At 36.0% G+C, this 25,499-nt stretch overlaps 1 protein-coding gene across 5 annotated transcripts in view; it reads right to left on the bottom strand.

Moving 5' to 3' along the window:
- ZCCHC4 (zinc finger CCHC-type containing 4) overlaps positions 1-24,781 on the bottom strand; it is a 50,545-nt gene extending 25,764 nt beyond the window's left edge. For 4 of the 5 annotated variants that reach the window (XM_063108030.1, XM_063108033.1, XM_063108035.1 and 1 more), the window contains exons 1-5: positions 24,654-24,781; positions 23,764-23,882; positions 22,463-22,545; positions 6,677-6,952; positions 6,165-6,245 (exon numbers count right to left, since the gene is read on the bottom strand). In XM_063108030.1, coding sequence (XP_062964100.1) covers positions 6,165-6,245; positions 6,677-6,952; positions 22,463-22,545; positions 23,764-23,882; positions 24,654-24,780 — 686 coding nt within the window. In that variant the 5' untranslated portion in view covers position 24,781. The remainder of the gene's footprint in view (positions 1-6,164; positions 6,246-6,676; positions 6,953-22,462; positions 22,546-23,763; positions 23,883-24,653) is intronic. The other variant, XM_063108032.1, reaches the window with a different exon arrangement.
- Between the last annotated feature and the right edge of the window lie 718 nt (positions 24,782-25,499).

The following is a 25,499-nucleotide window of genomic DNA, read 5'->3' as shown; positions in this document are numbered from 1 at the left end:
GAGGTGGGGACTAGAGGAGAGAGAGAAAGAGGAAGACATTGGAAGAATAAGTTCTGTTGTTCTACTGCACAGCAAAACGGATATGTTTAATAATAATGTATTGTATATTTCAAAATAGCCACAAGTAAGAATTTTAAATGTTCTCACCATAAAGAAATGATAAATATTTGAGGTGATGGATTTGCTAATTACCCTAATTTGATTATTCCACAATGTTTACAATGCATCAAAACATCACATTGTAACCTATAAATATATACAATTATTATTTGCCAATTAAAACTTTTTTTAAAAAGTAAATGATCAAAGATGGCCAGTTAGCTTAGTTGGTTAGAGCACGGTGTTGTAACACCAAGGTGAAGGGTTTGAATCCCCATTCCAGCCAGTAGCCAAAAAAAAAAAAAAAAGGCAGGCAAGATGAAAAAAGATCTGGAGATTGGTTTAAATGACATGAATGTGCTTAACACTACTAAACTTAAGATGGTTAAGATGTCAAATGTTACATTATACATATTTTAGCACAATTTTCTTAAACAGTAAGTCAGGGTACTTGCAATAAATGCTACAAAATGAAATTAAGGAAATAATTTCATTTAATTTACATAGGACCAAGAAGAATAAAACATTTAGAAATAAATTTAACGGGCCGAGCCCGTGGCGCAGTCAGGAGAGTGCGGCGCTGGGAGTGCAGCGACGCTCCCGCCGTGGGTTCGGATCCTATATAGGACTGGCCGGTGCGCTCACTGGCTGAGTGCCGGTCACGAAAAAAGGACCAAAAAAAAAAAAAGAAATAAATTTAACAAAAGAAGTATAAGAGTTGTACACTGAAAACTGTAAAATATCACAGAGAAATTAAGAAGATCTAAATAAATAAAAAGATATCTCATGTTCATAAACTGGAAGACTTAATATTAAGATGGCAATACTCCCCAAATTGATCTATAAATCCAATTGCAATCTCTATGAAAATCCCAGCTGGATTTTTTGTAGAAATTGACAAGCCAATCCTAAAATTCATATGGAAATGCAAAAAGCCCAGAATATTCAAAACCAGTATTGAAAAAGAACAATAATGTTGGAAGACTCATACTTTCCAATTTCAAAACTTACTATAAAGCAATAGTAATCAAGACTGTGTGGGACTGACATAAGGATGGGAATTGACAGTCCAGAAACAAATCCATACATTTACGGTAATTTGGTTTTCAACAGGGTTCCAAGACAATTCAATGAGCGAAGAACAATCTTTTCAATAAATGGTGCTGAGGCAACTGGATATCCAATGCAGAAGAATGAAGCTGAATCCCTACCTCATACCATACATAAAAATTAGTTCAAAATATATCGAAGACCTAAATGTAAGAGCAAAAACTAAAACTCTTAGAAGAAAACAATGGGTGTAAATATTCATGATCTTGCATTAGGCAATAATTTCTTAGTTATAACACCAAAAACACAAGCAACCAAAGAACGAAGAGAAGAACTGGACTTCATCAAAAGTAAAAAGACAACCCACAGAAGGGGGGAAAATATTTGCAAATCCTATCTCTGGTAAAAGGTCTAGTATCCAGAATATATTAAGAACTCTCTCAATTCAACAACAAAAAGACAAATAACCTATTAAAAAAATCAGCAAAGAACTGAATAGGCATTTCTCCAAAAAAAGATAATCAAATAGCCCATAAGCACATGAAAAGATGCTCAATATCATTAGCCATCAGGGGTAAAGTAAAATAAAACAACAAGTTATCATTTCAAAAAGACAGACGATAATAAGTTATGAAAAGACCGTAGAGAAATTAGAACCCTCATATAGTCCTGGTGGGACTATAACATGGTGCAGCCATCTTTGAAAACAGTTTGGCAATTCCTCAAGAAGTTAAACATAGAGTTACCACATAACCCAGCAATTCCATTTCTAGGTATACCTATCTGGGCTGAACTGTGTCCCCCCCAAAATCTTTATGTTGTAGCCTTTACTGCCAATAATTCAGCATGTGACTATTTGGAGATAGGGCCTGTAGAAAGGTGATTAAGTAAAAATGAGGCTGTTGTAGTGAGCCCAAATCCAATCTGACTGGTTTCTTTATAAGAGGAAATTTGAACATACAAAGAGACACCAGAGATGTGCACACACAGAAAAAAGGCCATGTGAAAACACAGTGAGAAGGCAGCCATCTGCAAGCCAAGGAGATAGGCCAGGAAAAACCAAACCTGCAGAAATCTTGATCTTGGACTTCTAGCCTCCAGAACTGTGAGAGAATAAATCTCTGTTGTTTAAGCCACACAGTCTGTGGTATTTTGTTATGGCACCCCTAGCGAACTAATATAAAACCCCAAAGATCTGAAAAACTACGTTCACATAAAACTTATGCACAAATGTTCATAGCAGCATTCTTCATAATAGCCAAAAAGTAGAAGCAACTCAAATATCCATCAACTGATGAACAGATAAACAAAATTTGGTATATCCATACAGTGGAATGTTATTCAACCATAAAAAGGAATGAAGTGATCATACATGCAACAACATGGATGAATCTTAAAAATATTATCCTAAGTGAAAGAAATCAGACACAAAAGGCCACTATTATATGATCACACTTACATGAAATATCCAGAATAGGCAAATCCATAAAGACAGAAAGTACGTTAATGTTTATCAAAAGTGGGGGACAGGGAAAATAGGGAAAGACTGCTCACTGCGTGACTGTTTCTTTTTTGAAGGTGATAAAAATGTTCTCAAATTAGACAGTGATAATGGTTGCATGACCCTGTGAATACACTGAAAACCACTGTTTTATGTATGTGAAATATATATCAATTTTTTTTTAAAAAGGCAATATGCCTGAAATATAGCAAGTGGAAAAAAAGACTACATATCATAAGTCTACTATTTAAAATGTTTATATGCATACAAACTGTTTAAAAAACCAAAATCCAGAGTCTTTCGGGTGGCAGAATTAAAGATCACTTTTGCTTTAAAAAAAAAAAAAAGTAAATCGGCGATTGTTGCAGTTTGCACAAGTTCTTTGAGATGACACAGTATAATTTTTCCTAGTTTCTTTTTGTATACATTAATCTACCACAACTAGCTTGAAAAAAGCTTGTCTTTAATGAAACCAGGATCATTATATAACTTTTAATGCAAATTGAAAGAACCATACTATTGGAAAAATAACACTGTCCCGTTTTCACTGAACTAAAAGTGCCAACGGTAGGAATCTGAGTGCTGCTGACAACTGCATATATTGTGTTAAATAATTCAGTTACACACATCTGACTTTTTATCTCTCCAGCATCTATATTTCTGCTCCTTCAGTCGAACACCTATTTCCTGTGGAGAACCTACTCCATGAGGTTGGTCAGGGGCTGGCCAGAGAACCCAATCTGCCAAGCTGCAGTGATGGGTCTAGAATGGGCACATGACCCCAGCGAAGCCAGTTGGAGTACTCCCTGGAGTACTGCTGCTGGAGCTCTCAGGAAAGACTGCCTCTTTCCACTGGGCAGTTAAGCTGAGGCTATATAAGCTTAAAGCTGCTGCCATGAAAGCCCATGCAGTATGACAGAAGCTGTCTGTAGAACTAAGCTAATACACAGAGAAAGACAGAATGAGAGGTAAAGAAAGAGCCCTAGGAACATTGTGTAAGGCCCAGGATCTCGAATGACTAAAACTTGCCATAAACTACACTGTAGTAATGTGAACTAATAAATTCACTTTTACATGAATGGATTTCTGGGACACCAGTGAAAAATTCCTGACTAACATGAGTGCCTTATTCTAAATATATAAGTAACCTGAAAACCAGTTATTGATTTATCTGAAATCCTTTGCAGAAGAAGGCAGGGTGAGAAAGGGAGAGAGAGAAGGATGACAGGAAAGAAATGGACTATATGAAAGGCTCATATACAAGTTCAAAAGCAAAGTTGTTTCCAGAGGATAACTTAATTTTCAGAGCCAGACTGCCTGGGTTTGAATCCTGGTTTGGCCACTTACAAACTGTGACTCTGGTCAAGTTAGTTAACGTTTTTGTACCTCAGTTTTCCCATCTGGAAAATGAGGGAGATAGCAGCATCTAGATAGGGCTACCATGAGGAATGAGTTAGAACAGAGCCTGACACATGTGACCAGCACTCAATATATACCAGCTATTGTTAACACTGATACTATAAGAACAAAAGTTGAACTTCTAACTTTAAATTAATGCATTTATAACAACAAAAGGAACACAGAATTTTTAAAAAGAAATTGATATATTCATACTGTGAAATATTACCACATAGCCATAAAAGAAATTACTCTTATACGCTGTGACATGGATGAACTTGAAACTATGCTAAGTCAAAGTAGCCAAACACAAAGGTCAAACACTTTATAATTTCATTTATATAAAATCTCCAGAAAAGGCAAACCCATGGAGATAGAAAGTAATTGTCAGAGGAAGTGAATACAAACTTTCTTTTCAGTGTGATGAAAATGTTCTGGAAGTAGACAGTTGGTGATGATGGCATAAAAAGTGAATATACACAAAAATCACTGAAAAATACACTCTCAGTGAAATTATGAAATGGTGAAATTGTATAAATTATACAGGTTGAGCACCCTTAATCTAAAAAGCTTAGGACCAAAAGTGTTTTGGATTTCAGAATCTTTTGGATTTTGGAATATTTGAAGAACATATACTAGTTGAACATCCCTAATTCAAAATTCCAAACATCAAATGTTCCAATGAGCATTTCCTTTGAGTGTCACATTGGTGCTCAAAAAGTTTTGGATTTTGGAGTATTTCAGATTTTGAATTTTTAGATTAGGTATTTCTCAATTAAAGAAAGAAACTGAGTTTACCTTTAAAAGAAGTCTATATTATGATTTTGTCAAGGATCACTCATGTCAAATAGATGTTAGTAAACTGTGGTAGTTCTATTAACAAGGCATGAGTGGTTAATAAGCTAGTTTTGTTAATAAAGAATGAGTGTAGGTAATTTCTGAGAAACGTTTATATTAGACAATGTAAAGTTGACTTGGAAATCTAAAGAAAAAAAATGATAAAAGCTGTACTTTTTAATGTGACATTTCACATAGGGAGAGAAAGCATATTTAATTTCATAGATTCTCTCCAACAAATATTGGAATATTGGCCAAACAGACTCTACTAGACCTAAATCAAAAGAAACACAAAGCTTGATTCCTTCAATACATTCAAGAACATGTAAAAGATACTAAGAACACAGTGTCTTATAAACCTACCATTTTAAACTCCTGGAATTCAAACAATTACAGAAACTAGAAAGAGTACTTCCAATCTACAGAATTAGAGACAGTGGGAGGACACATCTGCCACGTGTATTATAAATCAAAGGTCTGTATCTTCTAAATTACCAGAGAGGAGATTCGAGGTGTGTTCCTCACTCCGTCTCATCTGTTTGTCCCAACATATTAGCTGCCATGTAATCTTGACCCTCCCCAACAAAGCTAATCCGTTAATCCCCTGCCTTGGAACCTGTCTATTTCCTAGTTAGAACTCCATTCATTTCAGGCAATGTCCAGTGAAAAACAATATGCCCAGCATCTGGTAAAACATATTAAAAGAAATGTCTTATTGTACTTCAGAGATCTGAAGATGAAACAAAATCCTGGAAATCTGATTACACGTGAAGCAGTTCAGAATTATCTTTATTTATTTTATTTATTTATTTATTTATTTATTTGTCTTTTTGTGACCGGCCACACCGCGCTCAGCCAGTGAGTGCACCGGCCATCCTTATATAGGATCCGAACCCGCGGTGGGAGCGCTACTGCGCTCCCAGCGCCGCACCCTCCCGAGTGCGCCACAGGGTCGGCCCCAGAATTATCTTTAAAAATAAGTATATGAAAAGAAACAACACTCAATAGGAATCTGTTTCTAAGTTATAAACCAAAGATAATTAGAGGCATCCATAGAGAAAATCTAGGAAGCACAGTAGCAAAAAGAGAAATCAACTGTCTCCCTGTTTGAAATACAGAAGATTACATGCTCAGTTTATGTGACTAAAAAGGTGCCTCATAACCAATTACTACTTCTAAATGTTAATTTTAAAGTTGTAACAGGTGATAAAGAAGAAGAGAAAAACACTAAAAAGAAACAGGAGACAATGAATGAGAATGATATTTTTTATAAACCTACCGAAAATCAATATCCAATAAAAGGCTTTTAGTGTTAGACTTCTTGTCATCTGATGCTGTCAACCTGATCAGCTCATGCAACCTAAAGCAATTAGTGAAAGCAAATTTAATAAGAAATTACAAATATCATAGACTATAAGCAAACAAACAACAAAACCCATCAATGTTATTCTGATATTTCTAATATTTCAGTGAAACATTAAAGAGAATTTGGCAGATATAACCAAGGTTTCACTTCATTTTTAAAAGGACAGAACTTATCTGAACCAGAGAAGTCTAAAATTATAAGCAATTTAGGAATCAAATCAGAAAGAATCTCCTATCATATATCAGAAAGAAATCTATAAAGATTTCTCTCAAATGGAATATAGGTTGCAAACGCCTTAAGAGGACCATGCTTTACTTAAGGCTTCATGCTGTAGTCTGCACGGAATAAAGAGCTACTTGGTAAAATTTTCCTACAGTTTAAATAGTGGTGAGAAGAGAATTTTTTTAAAAAATCATATAACATACCTTGGTGTTCCAACACACAGTACTCTTCTGAATCCAAGAGTAGAAAGTAGGTCTACCAAGAACTGACAGCTCCTATCAGCAAACAGATACTGGGCATTTGTCTTCTTGTTTTCCAATGGATAAAGGAGTTGACTGGGCCTTCTTAACTGGGTGATAGAAATATCACACATAACCGGATGCTCACAATGCTCCCCCCAGTCGTCTGGTAAGAGTAACTGCTGACATCTTTGACAAAACTTTCTCTGAGTCAACGGCAACTCAATAAACTTCAAGTACCTTCAAGACACAATAAAACACAAAATAATATATTTTAAGTTTGTTGTTTTAAAGACAATGTAGTTTTGCTATTTTTGATATCCAAAAAGTAGTCTTACTTCCTAAAGAGTATTGTGTAAAGAAGCAAAGGTAAGAAAAATCCTCACTAACATTACACAGATTTATGTCTGGCTGCGTATCTCCAAGTGGAAAAGAATCAGCAATTTCATAAGAATTGAGATGCTCCAATTTAGTCACTGAATGAAGATCAATATCCATTTAAAATGTGAATATAATATATTACTCAAACAACTTGGTAGTAATGACAACTGCTATCTCGTTTAAATTTATTGACAAATCCATGTGTTCCAACACTGAAGTGTTAAACAGTCTGGCTCAGCTGACAGTCATTTTAAAATGAGAAATTAAGATCATTCTTCAAGTTCTTATAGCATACTTGGCAAGAAAAATTACCCCCTAAAAGAAAAGATGTTCCTACAACACTATTCTGTTCTTAGCAGTACTGATGGAGGGAGTTATAAGCTTATCCCCAAAACAGCCAGACAATATTCAAAGCCTTAAAAAAGACTACATTGGACAATCCATTTCATCTCTTTCAAGGCACCCCTATATCTGATTTCAAAGTCATCTTTTTTTTTTTTTTTTTTTTTGCTTTGTTTTCATTTTATTAGAGATTATTGAGGAGAGAAAATAACCATGGTTGGTACATTTTTAAAACTGCTGATTTTCTATATGTGATACCAGCTATGAGAACAGAGTAAGAAAACAAAAAATAAATAAATAAGATTATTAAGGACCACATACAGAGGGTCAGAAATGTCTAAATCCAAGCATGTTAAGTAGTACACTAAAGGATTCTTATAGTCTGAGGACAGTCATACAGTTTTTTTTTTTTTTTCTTCCAGTCATGCAGTTTCAATGGAACTAAATTCAAGAACTGCAGTGTAAAAACTGTGAACTTAACATGGAGTCAAAGTGAGTATAAAACTTTTAATGTCTAAGCACTGTTTCACGTCAAAGAACACAAGGCAAAGACAAATAGGTATTCTGAATGACTACAGCAAGAAAGCTATTGTGCCAGTAACTCAAGTGTTTCTATTTCCATGATAACAGCTTTATCTATGACAGGAAAGAAAAAGGAGAGAGATAGAAGGATATTAGAAAAAACTTCTTAGCAATTCAGAGTAAGAATGTCAGTAGAGAAAAGGGCCACTAAGACATGAAATGTGAGTGGAAAGAATGAATGGGTCAGAAATACTGAACTTACTACTATTACTTTTCATCACTAAATGTTAAGTATTGAAGACTTCCAGAGCCAGCCATGATTTACCATCCTGGCCCTCAAAAAAGTTTTTTTAAAGACAAAATATATAAAACATCAGTTTTAAGATATTGGACAACTGGCAGCCCAAAACCATGAACCCTGAGAAGGGAACAGATGAGGTGAGTCTACAACTGGCCAGCTTACTACCGGTGGAGAGCTGGCAGCCCAGGGATGCAGAAGCCAGAGCTCCCTAATGAGACCAAGGGGAGAATTTGGGAGGCTAAGGAAGCCAGAAGTCCTGGGCAGAGTACTGTAGAATACATACGGAGTACGTGGAGAGCAGAAAGCTGTACACTGAGAAAGAGAGAGAGAGAGGGGCACACATTCCAAGATTTGCTGATAATGACCCCCAAGTCTTTAGCCAAGTTCTGACTGATCAGCATTTGTGTGTGATGAAATGACCCAAGGCGAGGGAAAGAATCACTAAAAAGGAGCAGGTGGAATAATCACTGAATATACACAGAGAGCCCAGAATAGTTTGTTTACCAACAAGCAAGAGTAGAAAAACCTCACCAGACACAAGCATCATGTAAAGTACTCAGAAGGGTACAGACTCAGTAGTACGGAAAAATCAGCCCTGGAACAAAGGCTGCTCTGTCTTACCTAAAAAGCTTACATACAAGTCATCGAAAGCAGAGTCAGCAAACTTTTTCTGTAAAAGATCAGAAACTTAATATTTTGAGCTTGGCAGGCCATGCAGTCTCTGTCACAACTATTCTGTTGTGATAGTATAAAAGCTACCACAAACCAAACGTAAATGAACAGGCAAGGTCAGAGTTGGCCTATAGGCTGTAGTTTGCCAAATCCTGCTCAAGAATATCAAACTATAGCCAAGCAACTTAACTGTGTCTCAGAAATATGTAAAGGAATACAAAGTATCCAGTATACAACAAGGTAAAATCACACTGCCATCATCCAATCAAATATTACCAAGTATGCACAGAAACAGGAAAATATGACTCATGATTAGGGGAAAAATCAATCCAAACAAACCCAAAAAAGATGGATGACACAATTAGTAGGCAGAAACATTAAAGCTACTTATAACTATATTCCATGTGTTTAAGAAGGTAGAGGTCCTAAAGGAAAACACAGGGGAAACACTTCAGGAAATAAGACTGGGCAAAGACTTTATGAAAAGACTCCAAAAGCACAAGCAACAAAAGAAAAAATAAATGGTATTATATCAAAATAAAAAGCTTCTGCACAGCAAAGGAAACAGTTAACAGAGCAAAAAGACAACCTACAGAATGGGAGAAAATATTTGCAAACTATACATCTGATAAGGGATTAATATCCAGAATATACAAGAACTCAAACAACTACACAGTAAAAAAACAAATAACCCAATTAAAAAATGTGCAAAGGAGCTGAGCAGACATCTTTCAAACAAGAGGCCAACAGGAAAACATGCTCAACATCACTAATCATCAGGGAAATACAAATCAAAATCACACTGAGATATCATCTGACCCCAGTTAGATTGGCTATAATCAAAAAGACTGAGAATAACAAATGCTGGCAAGGATGTGGAGAAAGGGGAACTCTTCTACACTGTTGGTGGAACTGTAAATTAATACAGCCATTATGGAAAACCACTATGGAGTTTTCTCAAACAACTACAGATAGATCTACCACATGATCTTGTAATGGGCCTCACTTCATGACATGACTGACTCCATCTTTGTCCTAGTTGTGAACTTTAAGCAGCTAAATGCATTTCTGCACTCTGTAGCTCTGTGGTCACAAGCCTGTTCCTGTGTTAGCAAGAAAACCACAGACTGCCAGCTCTTTTCTGTGTAGATGAGAGACAAAGTTGCTCTCTAAAGCAGACCCCTCCTCAAGTAACCACATTTCCTGCCCTTGCATCCAGGTGTGATAAAGACCCTTACCCAAAAAGCTTCTTTACCTAGTTTTGACTCGTAACCACAGTAATCTAGTTAACCATCTGTTAAAAGACCACCTATTTAGGGGACTCGGCCTGAAGACAGGCAGAAGAGTCTACAGAAATGGCCTTACATTTGCTTATTCTGGCTTCTGTATCTGGCTTTGCTAGACAATTTTAGAAAAACACATCTTGTTTTGCCCAGGGGCCACATAGTACAGGATGCAGTTTTTGCTTTTATAAACCCTTCCCTAATGGGGCTGGGGGCTGCTCTCTATCCAGACTGCCTGGAGAGACAGCCGCCAGCCAGCGAGAGAAATAAACCTTCCACGACCCCTAACAAATTTTGTGAGTGTTCTTTTCTTTGGGAGACTGCGCCTCACAACAATCCAGCAATCCCACTTCTGGGTTTGTACCCAAAGGAGTGGAAATCATGCCAGAGGTATACCTGCATTCCCATGTTTATTGCAGCTCTATTTACAATAGCCAAGATATGGAACCAACCTAAATGTTCATTGACAGATGACTGGATAAGGAAAATGTGGCATATACACACTATTAAATACTACTTTTTGAAAAAGGATAAAATTCTGTCACTTGCAGCAACATGGATGAGCTTGGAGAAAACTATGTTAAGTGAAATCAGCCATTCACAAAGGGAAAAATACAGGATATTCTCACTTATAAGTGGGAGCTAAGAGAGAAAGAAGGAAGGAAAGAAAGACCACAGCAGTGTGTTGGACTTTCAGAGGGAAAGGACATACCTAGGTTTACTGGAGGTGGAGGTGGGGACGGGGAGGGAGGTTGGGGAGAGGTTGGTGGAAAAAAAATAGAATATAAATTGTATAAATTGGGTATTTCTACTGGCATTGAAACATTTGAATAAACCTGTATTAAAAAAGAAAAGGTAGGGAAAGCATGAGCTTGTTAAGACACAGAAAATATTTAAAAGAACCAAATCAAACCTATTAAGACATTTTTTAACTGTCTGAAATGAAAAGCACCCTAGATGGGATTATTATTAGCAGTTGAGGAACTACAGAAAAAGAGCTGTGAACTTGAAGGCACAGTCTTAGAAATTACCCAAAATGAAACACACAGGGGCTTAAATATATGGCAATGGAGCCCCCAAAATGGAGAAGGGGGAAGCAGAAAAAATTTCTGAAAAAATGGCTGGCTAGTTAGTTCAGTTGGTTAGAGCATGGTACTAATAAAACCAAGGTGTCCAGGGTTCGATCCCTGTACCATCCAGCTACCAAAAAAAAAAAAAAGAAAAGAAAAAATTTTGAAAATATAATGGATGAAAATTTTCAAAATCACATCAAAAGATCCAAGAAGCTAAGAGAACCACAAGCACAAGAAACAAAGGAAAACTACAAGGAACATAATAATATTAAGGGGAATAAGATAAGAATGACATCAGATTTCTCACTGAAAATAATGCAGGCCAGAAGACAATGGAGCAATGCCAGTTCTACACAAATTCTTCCAGAAAATCACAGAGGAGGGAATATTTCCCAACTCATTTCATGAGACTAGTGTTACCCAGAAAAAAAAAGAAAAAATTACAAGAAAACTACAGACCAGCATACCTCATGAACACAAACTCAAAAATTAACAAAATTTTACCAAATCAAAACCAGCAATATATAAAAAAGGTAATACATTATGAATAAGTGTAATTTATCCTTGTAATATGAGGGTACTTCGATGTTAGAATTCAATCAATGCAATTTACCATATTACAATCTAAAAAAAAAAAGATCATCTCATTAGATGCAGCAAAAAGCACCTGACAATATCAAACATCCACTGATGATAAAGATTCTCAGAAAACTAGGAATAGAAGGGAACTTCTACAACCTGATAAAAGGCATCTAAGGAAAACCACTAACGCCATATTAATGGAAGACTGAATGAATGAATCCCTTAAGACTGGAACAAAATAAGGATGTCCTGTCCTATACTTTCTACTCAACATTGACTAGGGTTTCTAGCCAGTTAAAAAAAACAAGATAAAGAAACAAAAGGCATAGATTGGAAAGGAAACATTAAAATTTCTTTATTCACAGACAACAATCTCATGTAAGTACAAAGTCCTACGGAAATCCTCAAAAAAGCTGCTAGAACTAAAAAGTAAGAGTTTGCAGAATAAAAGATCAATACAGATGGTCCCTGCCTTAAGATGGTATGATTTATGATTTTTCAGTTTTATGACGGTGCTTTGAAAGGTGCATGTTAATGGTGAGTACCCATACAACCACTGTTTTTCACTTTCACTACAGTATTTAATAAATTATACAAGATATTCAACAGTTAATTATAAAACAGGCCTTGTGTTAGATGATTTTGCCCAACTGTAGGCTAAGGTAAGTGTTCTGAGCACATTTAAGGTAAACTAGGTTAAGCTATAATATTTGGTAGGTCTATTAAATGTATTTTCGACTTACAATTTTCAACTTATAATGGGTTTATTGGGATATAACTCCATTGTAAGTTGAGAAGCATCTGTGCACAAAATTAACTGTACTGTTATAGACTAGAATAGACAATCAGAAACTGAAATTTGAAAACACTACTATTTAAAACAGCATTAAAATATATGAAATACGTAGGGATAAATCTGACAAAAGACGTGCAACCCCAGTACCCTGAAAATTGCAAAACATCACAGAGAAAAATTAAAGATGACTTAGTAACTGGAGAGATTAACTATGGTCATGGATTAGAAAACTCTGTATTATTATGATGTTGGTTTTCCCCAAATCTATCTATATAATCAACACAATTGCCATTAAAATCCCAGCAGGACTTTTTGTAGAAACTGAAAAATTCATTCTAAAATTCACATGAAAATGAAAAGAACCTAGAATAGCCAAAACAACTTTGAAAACAAAGGACAAAATTAGAAGACTTATACTACCTGCTTTGGAGATTTATCATAAAGTCACAGTAATCAAGACAAAGTGGTATTTATGTAAAGATATACAATAGATCGAGGGAACAGAATAGAGTCCAGAAAAAGACTCATACGTTATAGTCAACTGATTTTTTCACAAAGTTATCCTAGCAAGCTGAATAATACTCCCCATGCTCCACCCCCAGCAAAGATATCTATGCTAATATGGAACCTGTGAATACAACAGAGACTTTGTACATCTGATTAAGTCAAGGATCCTGAGATGCAGATATTATCCTGGATATCTGGGTAGACCCAATATAATCAAAAGAAACAGGCAGTAGAATTAAGAGAGAAGTTGATGTGATGACAGATGCAAGGACTGGAATGATATACCATGGAAATGGAGAAAGGGACCACAGCCAAGGAATGGAGGTGGCCTTAGACGCTGGAAAAGGCAAGGAAACGGATTCTCCTCTCAAGAGTCTTCAGAAGGAACCAGCCCTAGCAACAGATTGACTTTAACCTAGTGAGACTGACTTTGGACTTTGGACTTCCAAACCTCAACCCTTTCATCACTTCGTATTTAAAAATTAACCCAAAATAGATCATAGATCAAAGTCGAAGAACTAAAACTGTAAAACTTCTAGAAGAAAACACAGGAGAAAATAATAACTGGATTTGGCAAAGATTTCTTAAATAGGACACAAGCACAAAGTATAAAAGAAAAAGAATCAATGAATTGGATTTCATCAAAACCTAAAACTTTTTTCTTCAAAAGATTCTCTTATTGTGAGCAACAAAAGAAAAAATAAATTGGACTTAATCAAAAGTAAAAACATTTTTACAGCAGAGGACACCATCAAGAAAGTGAAAAGAAAGTACAAGAATAGGAGAAAATATTTGCAAATTATACATTTTGTAAAGGAATTATATCCATAAAATAAAGAACTCTTACAACTCAATAATAAAAAGACAATTAGCCCAACTAAAAAATAACAAAGGAACCAAATGGCCACTTCTCCAAAGACAATACACAAATAGCTAATAAGCATATGAAAAGATGCTCAACATCATGAATACAAATCAAAACCATAATGTAATATCATTTCACAATGGCTATGATTAAAGACAGATAATAACAATTGTTGTGGAAGGTGGAGAGAAATTGGAATCCTTGTACATTGCTGGTGGGAATGTAAAATGGTGCAGGCACTTTAGAAAAGTTTGGCAGTTTTATAAAAAAAATGTTAAACATATACCCACCATATGATCCAGCCATTCTACTACCAGGTATTTACCTAAGAGAAATAAAAGCATGAGTCCATACAAAGACTTATACGTAAATATTCACAGCAGCTTTATTTGTAAGAGTCAATAAATTGAGGAAACCTAAATGTCTACAACAGGTGAGTGGATATATACATACAGTGAATATTATTTGGGAATATAAAGGAATGAACTATTGACAAACACATCAACATGGATGTATACAAAAATATTTATGCTAAATAAATAAATACATCTCCCCTCAGAAAACAGTACACACTATATGATTACATTTATATAATACTTCGAGAAAATGCAAAGTAATCTATAGTGCCAGAAAGTGGATCGGTGGTTGTCTGGGGACCCAGAGGGCGAAGGGATATGGGACAATTGGGTAGGAGGAAACTTTCAGATAATGGATATGTTCATTATCCTAACTGTGGTGATGGTTTCACGAACAGATGCTTATGTCAAAACTCATCAAATAGCACATTTTTAATATGTGCAATTGTATCTAATTTATTAGACTTCAGTAAAGCTGACAAATATGAAAAAAAGTTAATTTCCCCCTAACAATCCTCATATCACCAGGGTAACCATTCATCCCTGTTTGATCAGGACAGTCCTAGTTTACATCTGCTGTCCTGCAGTTCCCTCTGGTTAGCACTCCCTCTCAATCTCAAAAAGTATCCTGGTTTGGATTAAAATTATATGGTCATCTTACATAAAACCCCCATCATAAAAGTTAAATCAAATTCAAAAAGTGCTATATCAAAAAGAATAATGATTTCAAGACTAAAAAACACCAGGTTTTTAAAATACATGTTTTCATAGTGGTATTAAAAACATCAAAACAATGAGCCCAATTAGTCCATTTTCAAAGCAGCTGGAGTACCAAACCACTCAGAAAACTGGTTAAAAAGGACCAGAAAGGAAGAATTAAACATTAATCTTGTCTTTCCCATATGAACTGTAACAAGGTAAACCAATAGTTGATGAAATAAAGTTCTTCTTTATAGAAGAATTACAGCTATAAATGTATAAACAATGATAATATTTTGTAACCCTTTAAAACCTCTAGGCAATGATCAATTACTGCTAAAATCATTCGACAAAAGGTTGATAGGGACCTTTATAATGGATGTTTTAGGCTGGCTAATACTTGAACATATGATCGATCTTAATATCACAAAAAGTGAGCCACCAGACATCTCACTTTTGATGTGATACAAAAGGAAGTGTACTCCACAGATAGGAAGGTAAATTCTAAAAGAATTAGCTAAAACAGCTGGCTGTAGTTGCTTCTTGAGAGGGCAAAATGCAGGGGTGGAAACAGGAGCGGCTGTTCTTTGTAAAACCTCACAGACCTGTTTGATTCTATTGCCACATACAGTTTTTTTTTTTTAATTGAGATATAATTCACATACCATACAATTCGCCCTTTAAAGTATACAATTCAGAAATACAATTATATTCACCAAGTTGTGCAACCATTGCCACCATCTAATTCCAGAACATTTTCATCACCTCAAAAGGAAACCTCGCACCAGTCAGCAGTTACTCCACATTCCCTCCACCCCCAGCCTCTAGCAACCACTAATCTACTTTCTGTCCCTATGCATTTGCCTATTCTGGACATTTCATATCAATGAAATCATATAAGAGCCACATAAAGATTTTGATTTAAAATTTTTTGATTAATAAAACTTCTGTTTAAAAAAATAAAAACTGCTAGAGGATAAATCTCAGCCAAGTGGATGAAGAAAGAAACTACAGGAAAAGTGCTGTCAGCAAGCACTGAATCCATTTAACCACAGAATCAAAAGAAAAACAAATGTGGAGATTACAGTTAGAGTATAAGATGTACATAAGATAAATCCAAATAAAAGGAGTAGTGGAAAGAGAAGAGGTGGGAGACAACGTAAGCATACTGATTTTCTCATGTTTTAGAGCCATAGGACAAAAGATGTAATTTGAAACTGAAAATCAAGTAAAAGAGGTAAAAGCAGTATTCAAAGGCATAAAAGTTAACCCTGAAAAGAAATTAGCACCTATAATCAGATAGTGATTGTACAGAAGAAAAAAGACAGGAAGAAAAAATATACTGAGTTCATCATTTCTCATTTTTTAGATGGACGAAGACAAAAAAGGATTAAATATGGTACAAAAAATCACAAAGGTAACCACTAGAAAAAAATATAGAACACATATTTAAAAAAAAGAAAACACAGACCATATAGTGAAAGAGAACAAAAAGAAAAACAAACAGAAAGCGTAAAACTAAGACCAAGCATAATATACACGAAGAGAAGAAAGCCTAATAAAAGAAAGCCTACCAGACTGGATCACAAAGCAAAATCCAACCACTCTATTACATTACTTCTAAGATGCATATTTTTTCACATTTTAGCATCTACAGTATTAACAGATGACTTATAATTGTCATCAGCCAGAAAGAGGTCATGATGTGGTTCTATACTGTCTGCTCATGTGCGAACTTGGTGCTAACCCTTGAGGCTGTCATGGCTTCAAGTCAGCATTGTGCCCTGCTAGAACTACAGGTGGAGAGTTAACTGCCATCACCCTATCATTCAGTACCAAAACACAGTTATTGTACATGCAGTCAGGCACCTAAACAGAGCAATGGGGTATACATTTGATATTAGAGAAATAAATATTCATTGCTGAAAGAATGACAGAAACAATCTAGAGCTTTAGATGACCTGAGAAAGGAAGATTCCACAAACAGATGAAGTTTTATCAGGTTCTGTTACTCAAATATGGTCAAAAGGACTCCCTACCACACACTAACACCAACTGAAGGCAGGAGAGGCTGTAAAATCACTAGGAACAGAGGAAAGAAAGTTTAAAGTTGGTGTGACAAGTCACCTACCATAAGGAACTAAGTTTAATTATTTTCAAAAGGTAAAGAACACTGCCAAATAAACATGATACATGAGGGCACTTCAAAAAGTTCATGGAAAAATTCGTATTATCTTTTAATTCTATTTTTCCACAAATTTTTTGAGGTAGCCTCATATTTTTGTGCCTTGTTGATTAGCTCTTTCCTCTAAGTATTTCCGAATTGCCCTTCAGAAAGCTTTATTGCTAGTTTATTAACCTTCTCTTGACAAAAGATAAACTGAGATCTTGCGCATATCACAACATCATCATTCAACCATACTGCCTTAAATTTAACATTCAGATACAAGTTTTTTTAAATTTTGTAGAAAGAACATGAGAAAATAAAGCACTAAAGACTACTCAGCGCTCCCTCCTTATTCATATTTACTACACATACCCCCAGGGGAAAGAAAATTCATTCTGTTGCATGGTTCAGCATGAGTCACAAATTACAGGCTAGCATTTTGAAATGTCATTTTTATTGATCTCCATTTGATGTTCCATTTGCCTTTCCTGGAGTACACAAATTATGTTTATAGCATTTCTCTAATAGCAGACCTTGAAAATCTAAGTTTAAATGAGCTCCCCCCAAAAAAACCAAATGAAATATCAACTAAAAACTATCTAGATGCACATAAATTAATGCTGATTTTAGTACTCATATATCTTCCCTAAGACTTCATAGGTCACAGTAAGGGTGCAAACATACTATATAATAAAATAATAACAGATTTCAGAGCATAAAAGGCAGATAAAAACTATAAAGAAAAGCAAATCTCGGGTATGAAATGTAAATCTGTCAGCTGAACACATACGAAAGATAAAGCATGGTTCAAAGAGTGGGATTAGAAAAATGAATATCAAATCCTATTCTGTAAACCTAGAAACCTGTGCAACACTGTCAGTGCCATAATAAAAACCAGGTAAAAAAGGTCAATTTATCTCGCTAGCTACCCTCACTCTTTTCTAATGGTTTCAAAAATAAAACAGTCAACTGAAAGCTATTGTTACTCCACAATAACAGATGAAAAGTTTGCTTCGTAGAATAGGTATAAAGTTTAAATACAGTTTAATACTTTCAAATATAGAAGTTATTTAATAAGCTAACTTATAAATGAGTTCTATAAAATTAAATTATCCACACTGGAAACAATTACAATCTCAAGTAATAGTACATCATCGTTAGGTCCACTTGTACACAAGAATGAACTGCTAGCCTCAAGCTGAAGACAAACTAAAAGAATACATAATTTATTAAGACTACAATTTTAAAAAGCCAAAATTTAGTAAGATTTTCTTCTGTTAAGGCACTGAAAAATCTGTAGAGGAATGATGAATTTCAAACTTTTTACTCCACAGAAGGCACATAATAAAGCATAGGAACATCAATTACAAAGTGAGGCAGTGAAATCAATTACATTATATTCAAAAAGCTTAAACTTCTTCTCATCTTCTAAAACCTGTTCAAGTACCATGTCCTTAAACTATATTGATCAGCAAAGGCATAAGTTAGTTCTAATGCTTCTGACTCTCCTGAGAACTTAGTTTTTTCTATGTATACTATAGACAATTAACACGTCTTCTTTATACTGTATAATCTTCATATGTTCTTCAAATCCACTACTAGCATTTTAAGTTATTTTGGGGCCCCCAACAAATACCTGCTGAATGAATGAATGATTGGATGGTTGGATAGAGGCTTCTGGCAATAAAAGCTAAGGTTATGGATCACAGATGGTTTAAGATGCTAAAAATCATTTTATTAAGACATGCTCTCAAGAATCAGCACTAGATAAAACATGAAATTATGGGTAAGAAAAAAAATGAGATTATGGACCCCAAGAAATAACCTTTTGGAAATTCTATAAATATTTCATATTTTAGCCAGTTTTTATGTTTTAATTAACATGAAATATGAATTTCAAAAATTCTTTATTATCATGACCACAGAGGAGATCTACAAAAGAAAGAAAAATTCTTTATTATCAAAAAACCATATTCTGGGAGTACAAACACAAGAACAGTGGTTTAGCTCCAGACTAAAATTTTATTATGCAGGCAGGGAAACAAGATCATCTAGATTTTCTTACCGAGGTTAAGTGAATCACCAATATACCTATGTAACAACATGAAAAACACACTTATCAGATAAAAGTAAAAAATAAGGGCAGAATACAAAACTAGTATACATTATGACTATGAATAAAACTGGCATAGGGAGAAAGGCCAGGAGGAATTACTACAAAATGACCAAGGTGATGGGTTCCAAGGGAGAAACTGTAGTCGATGTTTTTCTACTTTCCGCATCCTCAACATTCTATTTTTTTTCATTACAATAATTTCACTATGATATATCTCTATATAAGCCTTTATCTTTTCTCCTTATATATCCTTAAAATTAAATCACTACATATCATACATTAATTACTACCTGCTTTTATGTTTAAAAATAATGTTTTAGAATCTGAGAGGCATAAGTTATGAGTCATAGCTCAGTCATTCTTGTAGTATAAATTTCATGAAGTTACTTAACTTCTGCAAGCCTCAGTTTTCTCATCTAAGTAAACCACCTCTGCAGGACTAAATAATTTCTACATAAGACACAGCGCAGTACTACCTACCTCACAGGTAGGTAATTTCCTTTTCAACATTATTTTGTTGTCCACTGAATTCCCATATGTAAGTAAGTTGACATGTCTAATTAAGTACCGTAGTTAAGGGGCAATCAAGTTATCTTGAGAAATGCTTCCTCTACCGAAGGACTTTAAAATGTACTACTAAGAAGCTCAGGAAAGATAGTTTTAATAGATCCCAGTGCTACTTTACACTTAGCCTAGATGAGGCCTTATAATCCTTCTGAACACAGCAGCCCAGGTAGCCTGAAGGAGCTGCCATCAAAATAAAAACCGATTTGTCAAAGGTGAAAGTGAGAAAGACACAACAATCACAATAATTCCTTGAACTTGTTAAGTGAACAGATATGATATTGATGTGGGGGAGAGGGAGGAGAACAGGGGAAAAGGAGGAATTGGTTAAGGGACATGAAAATCAACTACATTGTATATTGATAAATTAAAATAAAATAAATAAAAATTTAAAAATAAAAGAAGTAAAAATAAAGTTTGGAAACAAACAAAAACCCATTTGTCATCAGTAACCCAGACCAGGGGATTCTTAAGGAGCTTCTCCCAGTACATACTGCACAATGCCTATGACACAGGAGAGGGATGAATTATTTTCACAGCTTTGCCAAAGAATTAAATCTATGACTCAATTCCAGTCTACCCAATAAAACATTTTAATAATAAAGACTTTAAAAAATAGGTGTTTACAGCTTTTTAAAAAATTTTTGGTTTAGTAGTTCAAAAAAGAAATATTACACTAAATCTTCATGACATTGGGTTTGGCAACGGGTTCTTAGCTATGACACCAAAAGTACAAGGAACAAAAAAAAAATTAATAAACTGGACTTCATTAAAATTAAAAATTCTTGTGCATCAAAGGACATCATCACGAAAGTGAAAAGACAGCTTACAGAATGGGAGAAAATATACGCAAATCATTTACACATTACACGCAAGGGTGTAATGTCCAGAACATATAAAGAACTCTTGTTACTCAGTAATAAAAAGACAACCCAATTAGCCAATAAGCACATGTAAAGATGATCAACATCATTAGTAAGAAGGGAAATAAAAATGAACCCCACAGTGATATACCACTTCACAACTACTAAGATGGCTATAAAAAATAATAATAATGTGTTGGTGAGGATGTGAAGAAATTGCAACCCTTGTACACTGCTGGTAGGAATGTAAAATGGTGCAGCCACTGTGGAAAGCAGTTTGCCAGTTCTTCAAAAAACTAAACAGAATTACAATACGACCCTGCAACTCCACTCATCTATGTATATACCCAAAAGAACTGAAACAGTCTCAAACATATTCGTACACCAATGTTCGTTGCAGCATTATTCACAATAACCAAAAGGTGGACACAACCCAAGTGCCCACCAACAGATGACTGGATAAACAAAATGTGGTATATACAGTAGTCCCCTCATCCTCAGGGAACACGTTCCAATACTTCCAATGGATGTCTGAAACCACAGACAGACCAAACCTGACTGCCATTAATTGGAACACATTTCTGTTCATGTCTTCCACCCACAAGTTTAATGCCTTTTCCATCTTAACTAAGTACTTATCGTGCACTGTTGCTGTAACTTTCACAGTCTGAAGTACAACAGCAAATTAGAACAAATTTCTTTTCTTTTCCACAATTTCATAGATAGAAGATTCATTCTTACCACAGATCTTAGCAACCTCAGCATACAATTTTTATTTTATTTAGTTGAGAATTTTCATCTTTTCACTTAAAGGAAGAACCTTCTGGCTTCTCTTTGGCATATCTGAATTGCCAGTATTACTACGTTGGTGCTTCGGGGCCACTGTTAAGTAAAATATGGTTACCTGAGCACAAGCACTGTGACACTGCGACAGTCAATCTGATGGCTACTAAGTGGGTAGTGCAGACAGTGTGGAGATGCTGGACAAGGGGATGTTTCACATCCCACATGGGACAGAGCAGGATGGCACGAGATTTCATCATGCTACTCAGAATGGCGTGCGATTTTAAGGTTATGAATTGTTTACTTTTTGAATTTTCCATTTAATATTTTCGGGCCACAGTTGACCATGGGTAACTGAAACAGCAGAAAGCAAAACCGTGGAAAAGGGGGACTGCCGTACAAACAATGGAACAGTACTTAGTCCTAAAAAGGAATGAAGTTCTAATACATGCTACAACATGGATGAACCTTGATGACATTATGCTATGTGAAATAAGCCAGACATAAAAGGACAAACACTGTATGATTCCACTTATATGAGGTACCTAGAATAGTCAAATTCATAGCAACAAAAAGTAGATTAGAGGTTACCAGGGTTTGAGCAGAGGAGTAATGGGGAATTATTGCTTAATGGTGACAGTTTCTGTTTGGGGAGATGAAAAAGTGTGGGGAATAAACGGTGATAATGGTTGTAAACATTGTGAATGTATTTAATGACACTGAACTGCACTTAAAAATGATTAAAGTGGCAAATTTTGTATTTAAATATATTAACACAATAAAAATAAATAAATGAAAGTAAACTTAAAGGCACAGAAAACAACAACCAAGAAACATTATAGCTAAAATAATAAAGAAAAATGACATGGCATCAGTACCTTTCCACACACTGCCTTCGCGATAGGGGAGGCTGACATCTTTGGTTATGAGCTTCTCTGGCAGCAAGTCTAGCTCCTGACAACTGAAAGAGAGTACAAAACCCATTTAATATGCTATCAAACTTGCTACCATCCCAGAAAAACTAGTTATCACATTCTGACATCAAGAAGCCAGAAATTCAACCAACTCAGTGTTGTAAACAAGCATTCATTTCAGGGGAAAACAAAACAAAACACAGAAAACAGGAAATTCTACAGCCATCTGAAGCAATACCCAACATATTAAAAAGCACTGAGAGACTAACTTACACAAGGTGATCTTTTTTTTTTTTTTCTTGTCAGTTGGCCACTACAAGTATCCAAACCCTTGACCTTGGTGTTACAACACTGTGCTGTAACCAACACATAATAATCTTAACAGATTTGCAGAAGAGTGGTATACAAGACTGTGTTCCAATTAATATAACAAAGCTGAATATCCTCTAGTCAAAGCTTTTGGAAACTTTAACTGGAGCTGAGTCCAAGAGGATACCAAATTGATAACTATATCTTTAAGTGCTGTTATTTGTCGTCCAGTAGTTGTATAAAGAATGTTAAATGCAAATGTTCAAAGAAAGTGTTTTGTTAACACTTTCTGAAATGATCATGACCTAGACTCCCTAGAAAAAACCTACATTTGCAAAAAGAGTGTATGGACTAAATATGTCTCCCCAAAATTCTTAGGTTGAAGTCTTAACCCCAATGTGATGGTATTTAGAGGTGGGGACTTTGGGAGGTAATTAAGTCATAAGGGTAGAGCCCTCATGAATGACATTAGTGCCCTTATAAGAGAGAGAGCACTCACTTCCTCTCTTTCTCCAGCAAATGAGGATACAATGAAAAGACTGTCTTCTGCAAACCAGGAGGAGAACTTGCACCAGACACTGGATCTGCCAGTACCTTGATCTTAGACATCTCAGCCTCCAGAACTCTGAGAAATAAATGTTTGTTGTTTAAGACACCCAGTCTATGGAATTCTTTTACAGCAGCCCGTAATGACGAAAACACGGACGGTCAGCCACCCAATACTAACACCTCAGAGCTTCTTAAGGGGAAATAAGTCTTTGAGACAGTAGTTTAAGACACTGGTCATCAAAGTATGAACTCCAGTCTCCGAAACAACAACAACAAAAAACTGTTATCTCCATCTCTCTCTAAAGAGATTTATCTCATATAATAATCAAACCGCATATTTTTATTGGTTTACGCAATCTCAATGAAGTCATATACATCAAAAATAAATTTCAAAAAAGTTGATATACCTTTTCATCTTCCCATTGAAAAAAATTGCAGTCTTTTCTATCTCTACAGGCTGAGCAGGCATAAAACCTCCTCCTTTCTTCTTTCTCTTGGCTCACTTTTACAAACAGAAGAGTGGGTCCTAGTTCCAGAAAAGGAAAAAACACGTCAAACAATAGTCATCTACATCAAGTTTCCAGTTTTCGTTGTCCTTATATAAAACTTGCTTTGGTTTTATAAACAATTTGTCATAATTAAATCCACCACTCTGTCTAATAAGCGTTTTTTCTGTCAGTCACAACATTCAGACTCAGTAGGAATAATGTTTGAAAACTGGTCTCTCGAAGAAGAAAATGCTCTGTCACTATAGTTGCTGTCTACATTGTGAATGCTACAAACCTGGCTCCTAAGACTAAAACAAGGAGAGCACTTTGCCATCTCCCGAGCAGCTATCCTTTCAGTGAAAACCTGAGCTTTTAGAGCTGGACACACCCTCTTGCTGCAAGTTAGAAAAATTAGGTCTAGTTTCCAGGCAAGAACTTATTTTACCGTTCTTCCTAACTTTTTTTTTTTTTTTTTGTATTGAAAAGACAGCAAATCAACAAATAAAATCCCTAAATACTTATCAACGGGAATGATTCAATACCATGCATCCTCCCCTTTGTCTATCTTCCACCTCTTCCCCCCACGAAAAAGAGATGGAACAGCCCTGGAGCCAAAACGACAACAGTGGGAACTCTGAGGGTTTCTCGAGTAAGCTGAAACGTCTCGAGGAAAGGGCATCTTGCAGGCATCGCACGTGGTGGGGTGAGGGGCAGATAAAAAGTCGGGAGCCCTGAAAGCCCAAGGCACCTCCGGGCCAACGCACGCCCTTGGCGCCCGACCGCCAGGCTGAGCCCGGACGCTGACACACCGTGAGGGCACAGCGGGGCGGAAACGGTGGGATCCGACGGAAGCACCACCTCCACCGCCGAGCTCCCCCGGTGCCCCACGCTCCCCTTTGCCTCCACTGCTCGAAAACTCTCCGTGGGGGCCGCCATCTTCCCGCCGCCGTCCTGAAAGTCTCAGTCCGCACCAAGGAGGCTGAAAGGAGCGACGCACAACCCGCGAGAGTCCACAGCGCCCCCGCGCGTCTAGGAGGAGCGGGGGGCGGGCAGCCGCCGCGGAGGCCACGCCCCGAAACGCAATCCCCGCCCGCCCGGGGCTTCCCCTAAGCGGCCCCTAGCGGTGGGGCTCGCCCGCCACATGTTGGACCTGTGCCTTGGTCTCGCCTGTATCTGCCTCACCCTCAGAGCCTATAAGCACCCTCCTTTCATAAGAATATAGCCAGGAGATGAGATGATTCTGGAACAAAGATCTGGTCAGATTGTAGGTCCAAAAGGCAGTATCACCACCAACAGCAACTGACAAATAGCTGAAATAACTGCAGCAGATAGAACCACCTTCTTGTTTTCAAAGTCACAGTTACAGTGTCATCCTTTGACTTTTGGACAGTGTATCTAGTTGCACATTATAGTTGAAAACCATTAACATTTATAAGACTGCTCCCATTTGCAGATGACATGATTGTCTATATAAAAAATTCCAAAGAGTCTACCAAAAACAAAAAAAAAACCCTCCAGTTTAAACTGAGTTGGGCAAGGTTGCAGGATATGAGATAAACATACAAAAATTAATTGGATTTCTATATACCAGCAATGATGACGTGAACACTAAAATTAAAAATAGAATACCACTTACAATTGCTCAATTAAGTGTA

Source organism: Cynocephalus volans, chromosome 9 (genome assembly GCF_027409185.1).
Source record: "Cynocephalus volans isolate mCynVol1 chromosome 9, mCynVol1.pri, whole genome shotgun sequence".
NCBI lineage: Eukaryota > Metazoa > Chordata > Mammalia > Dermoptera > Cynocephalidae > Cynocephalus > Cynocephalus volans.
Note: the sequence above shows the minus strand (reverse complement) of the source record. Positions and strands in the feature narration are given on the sequence as shown.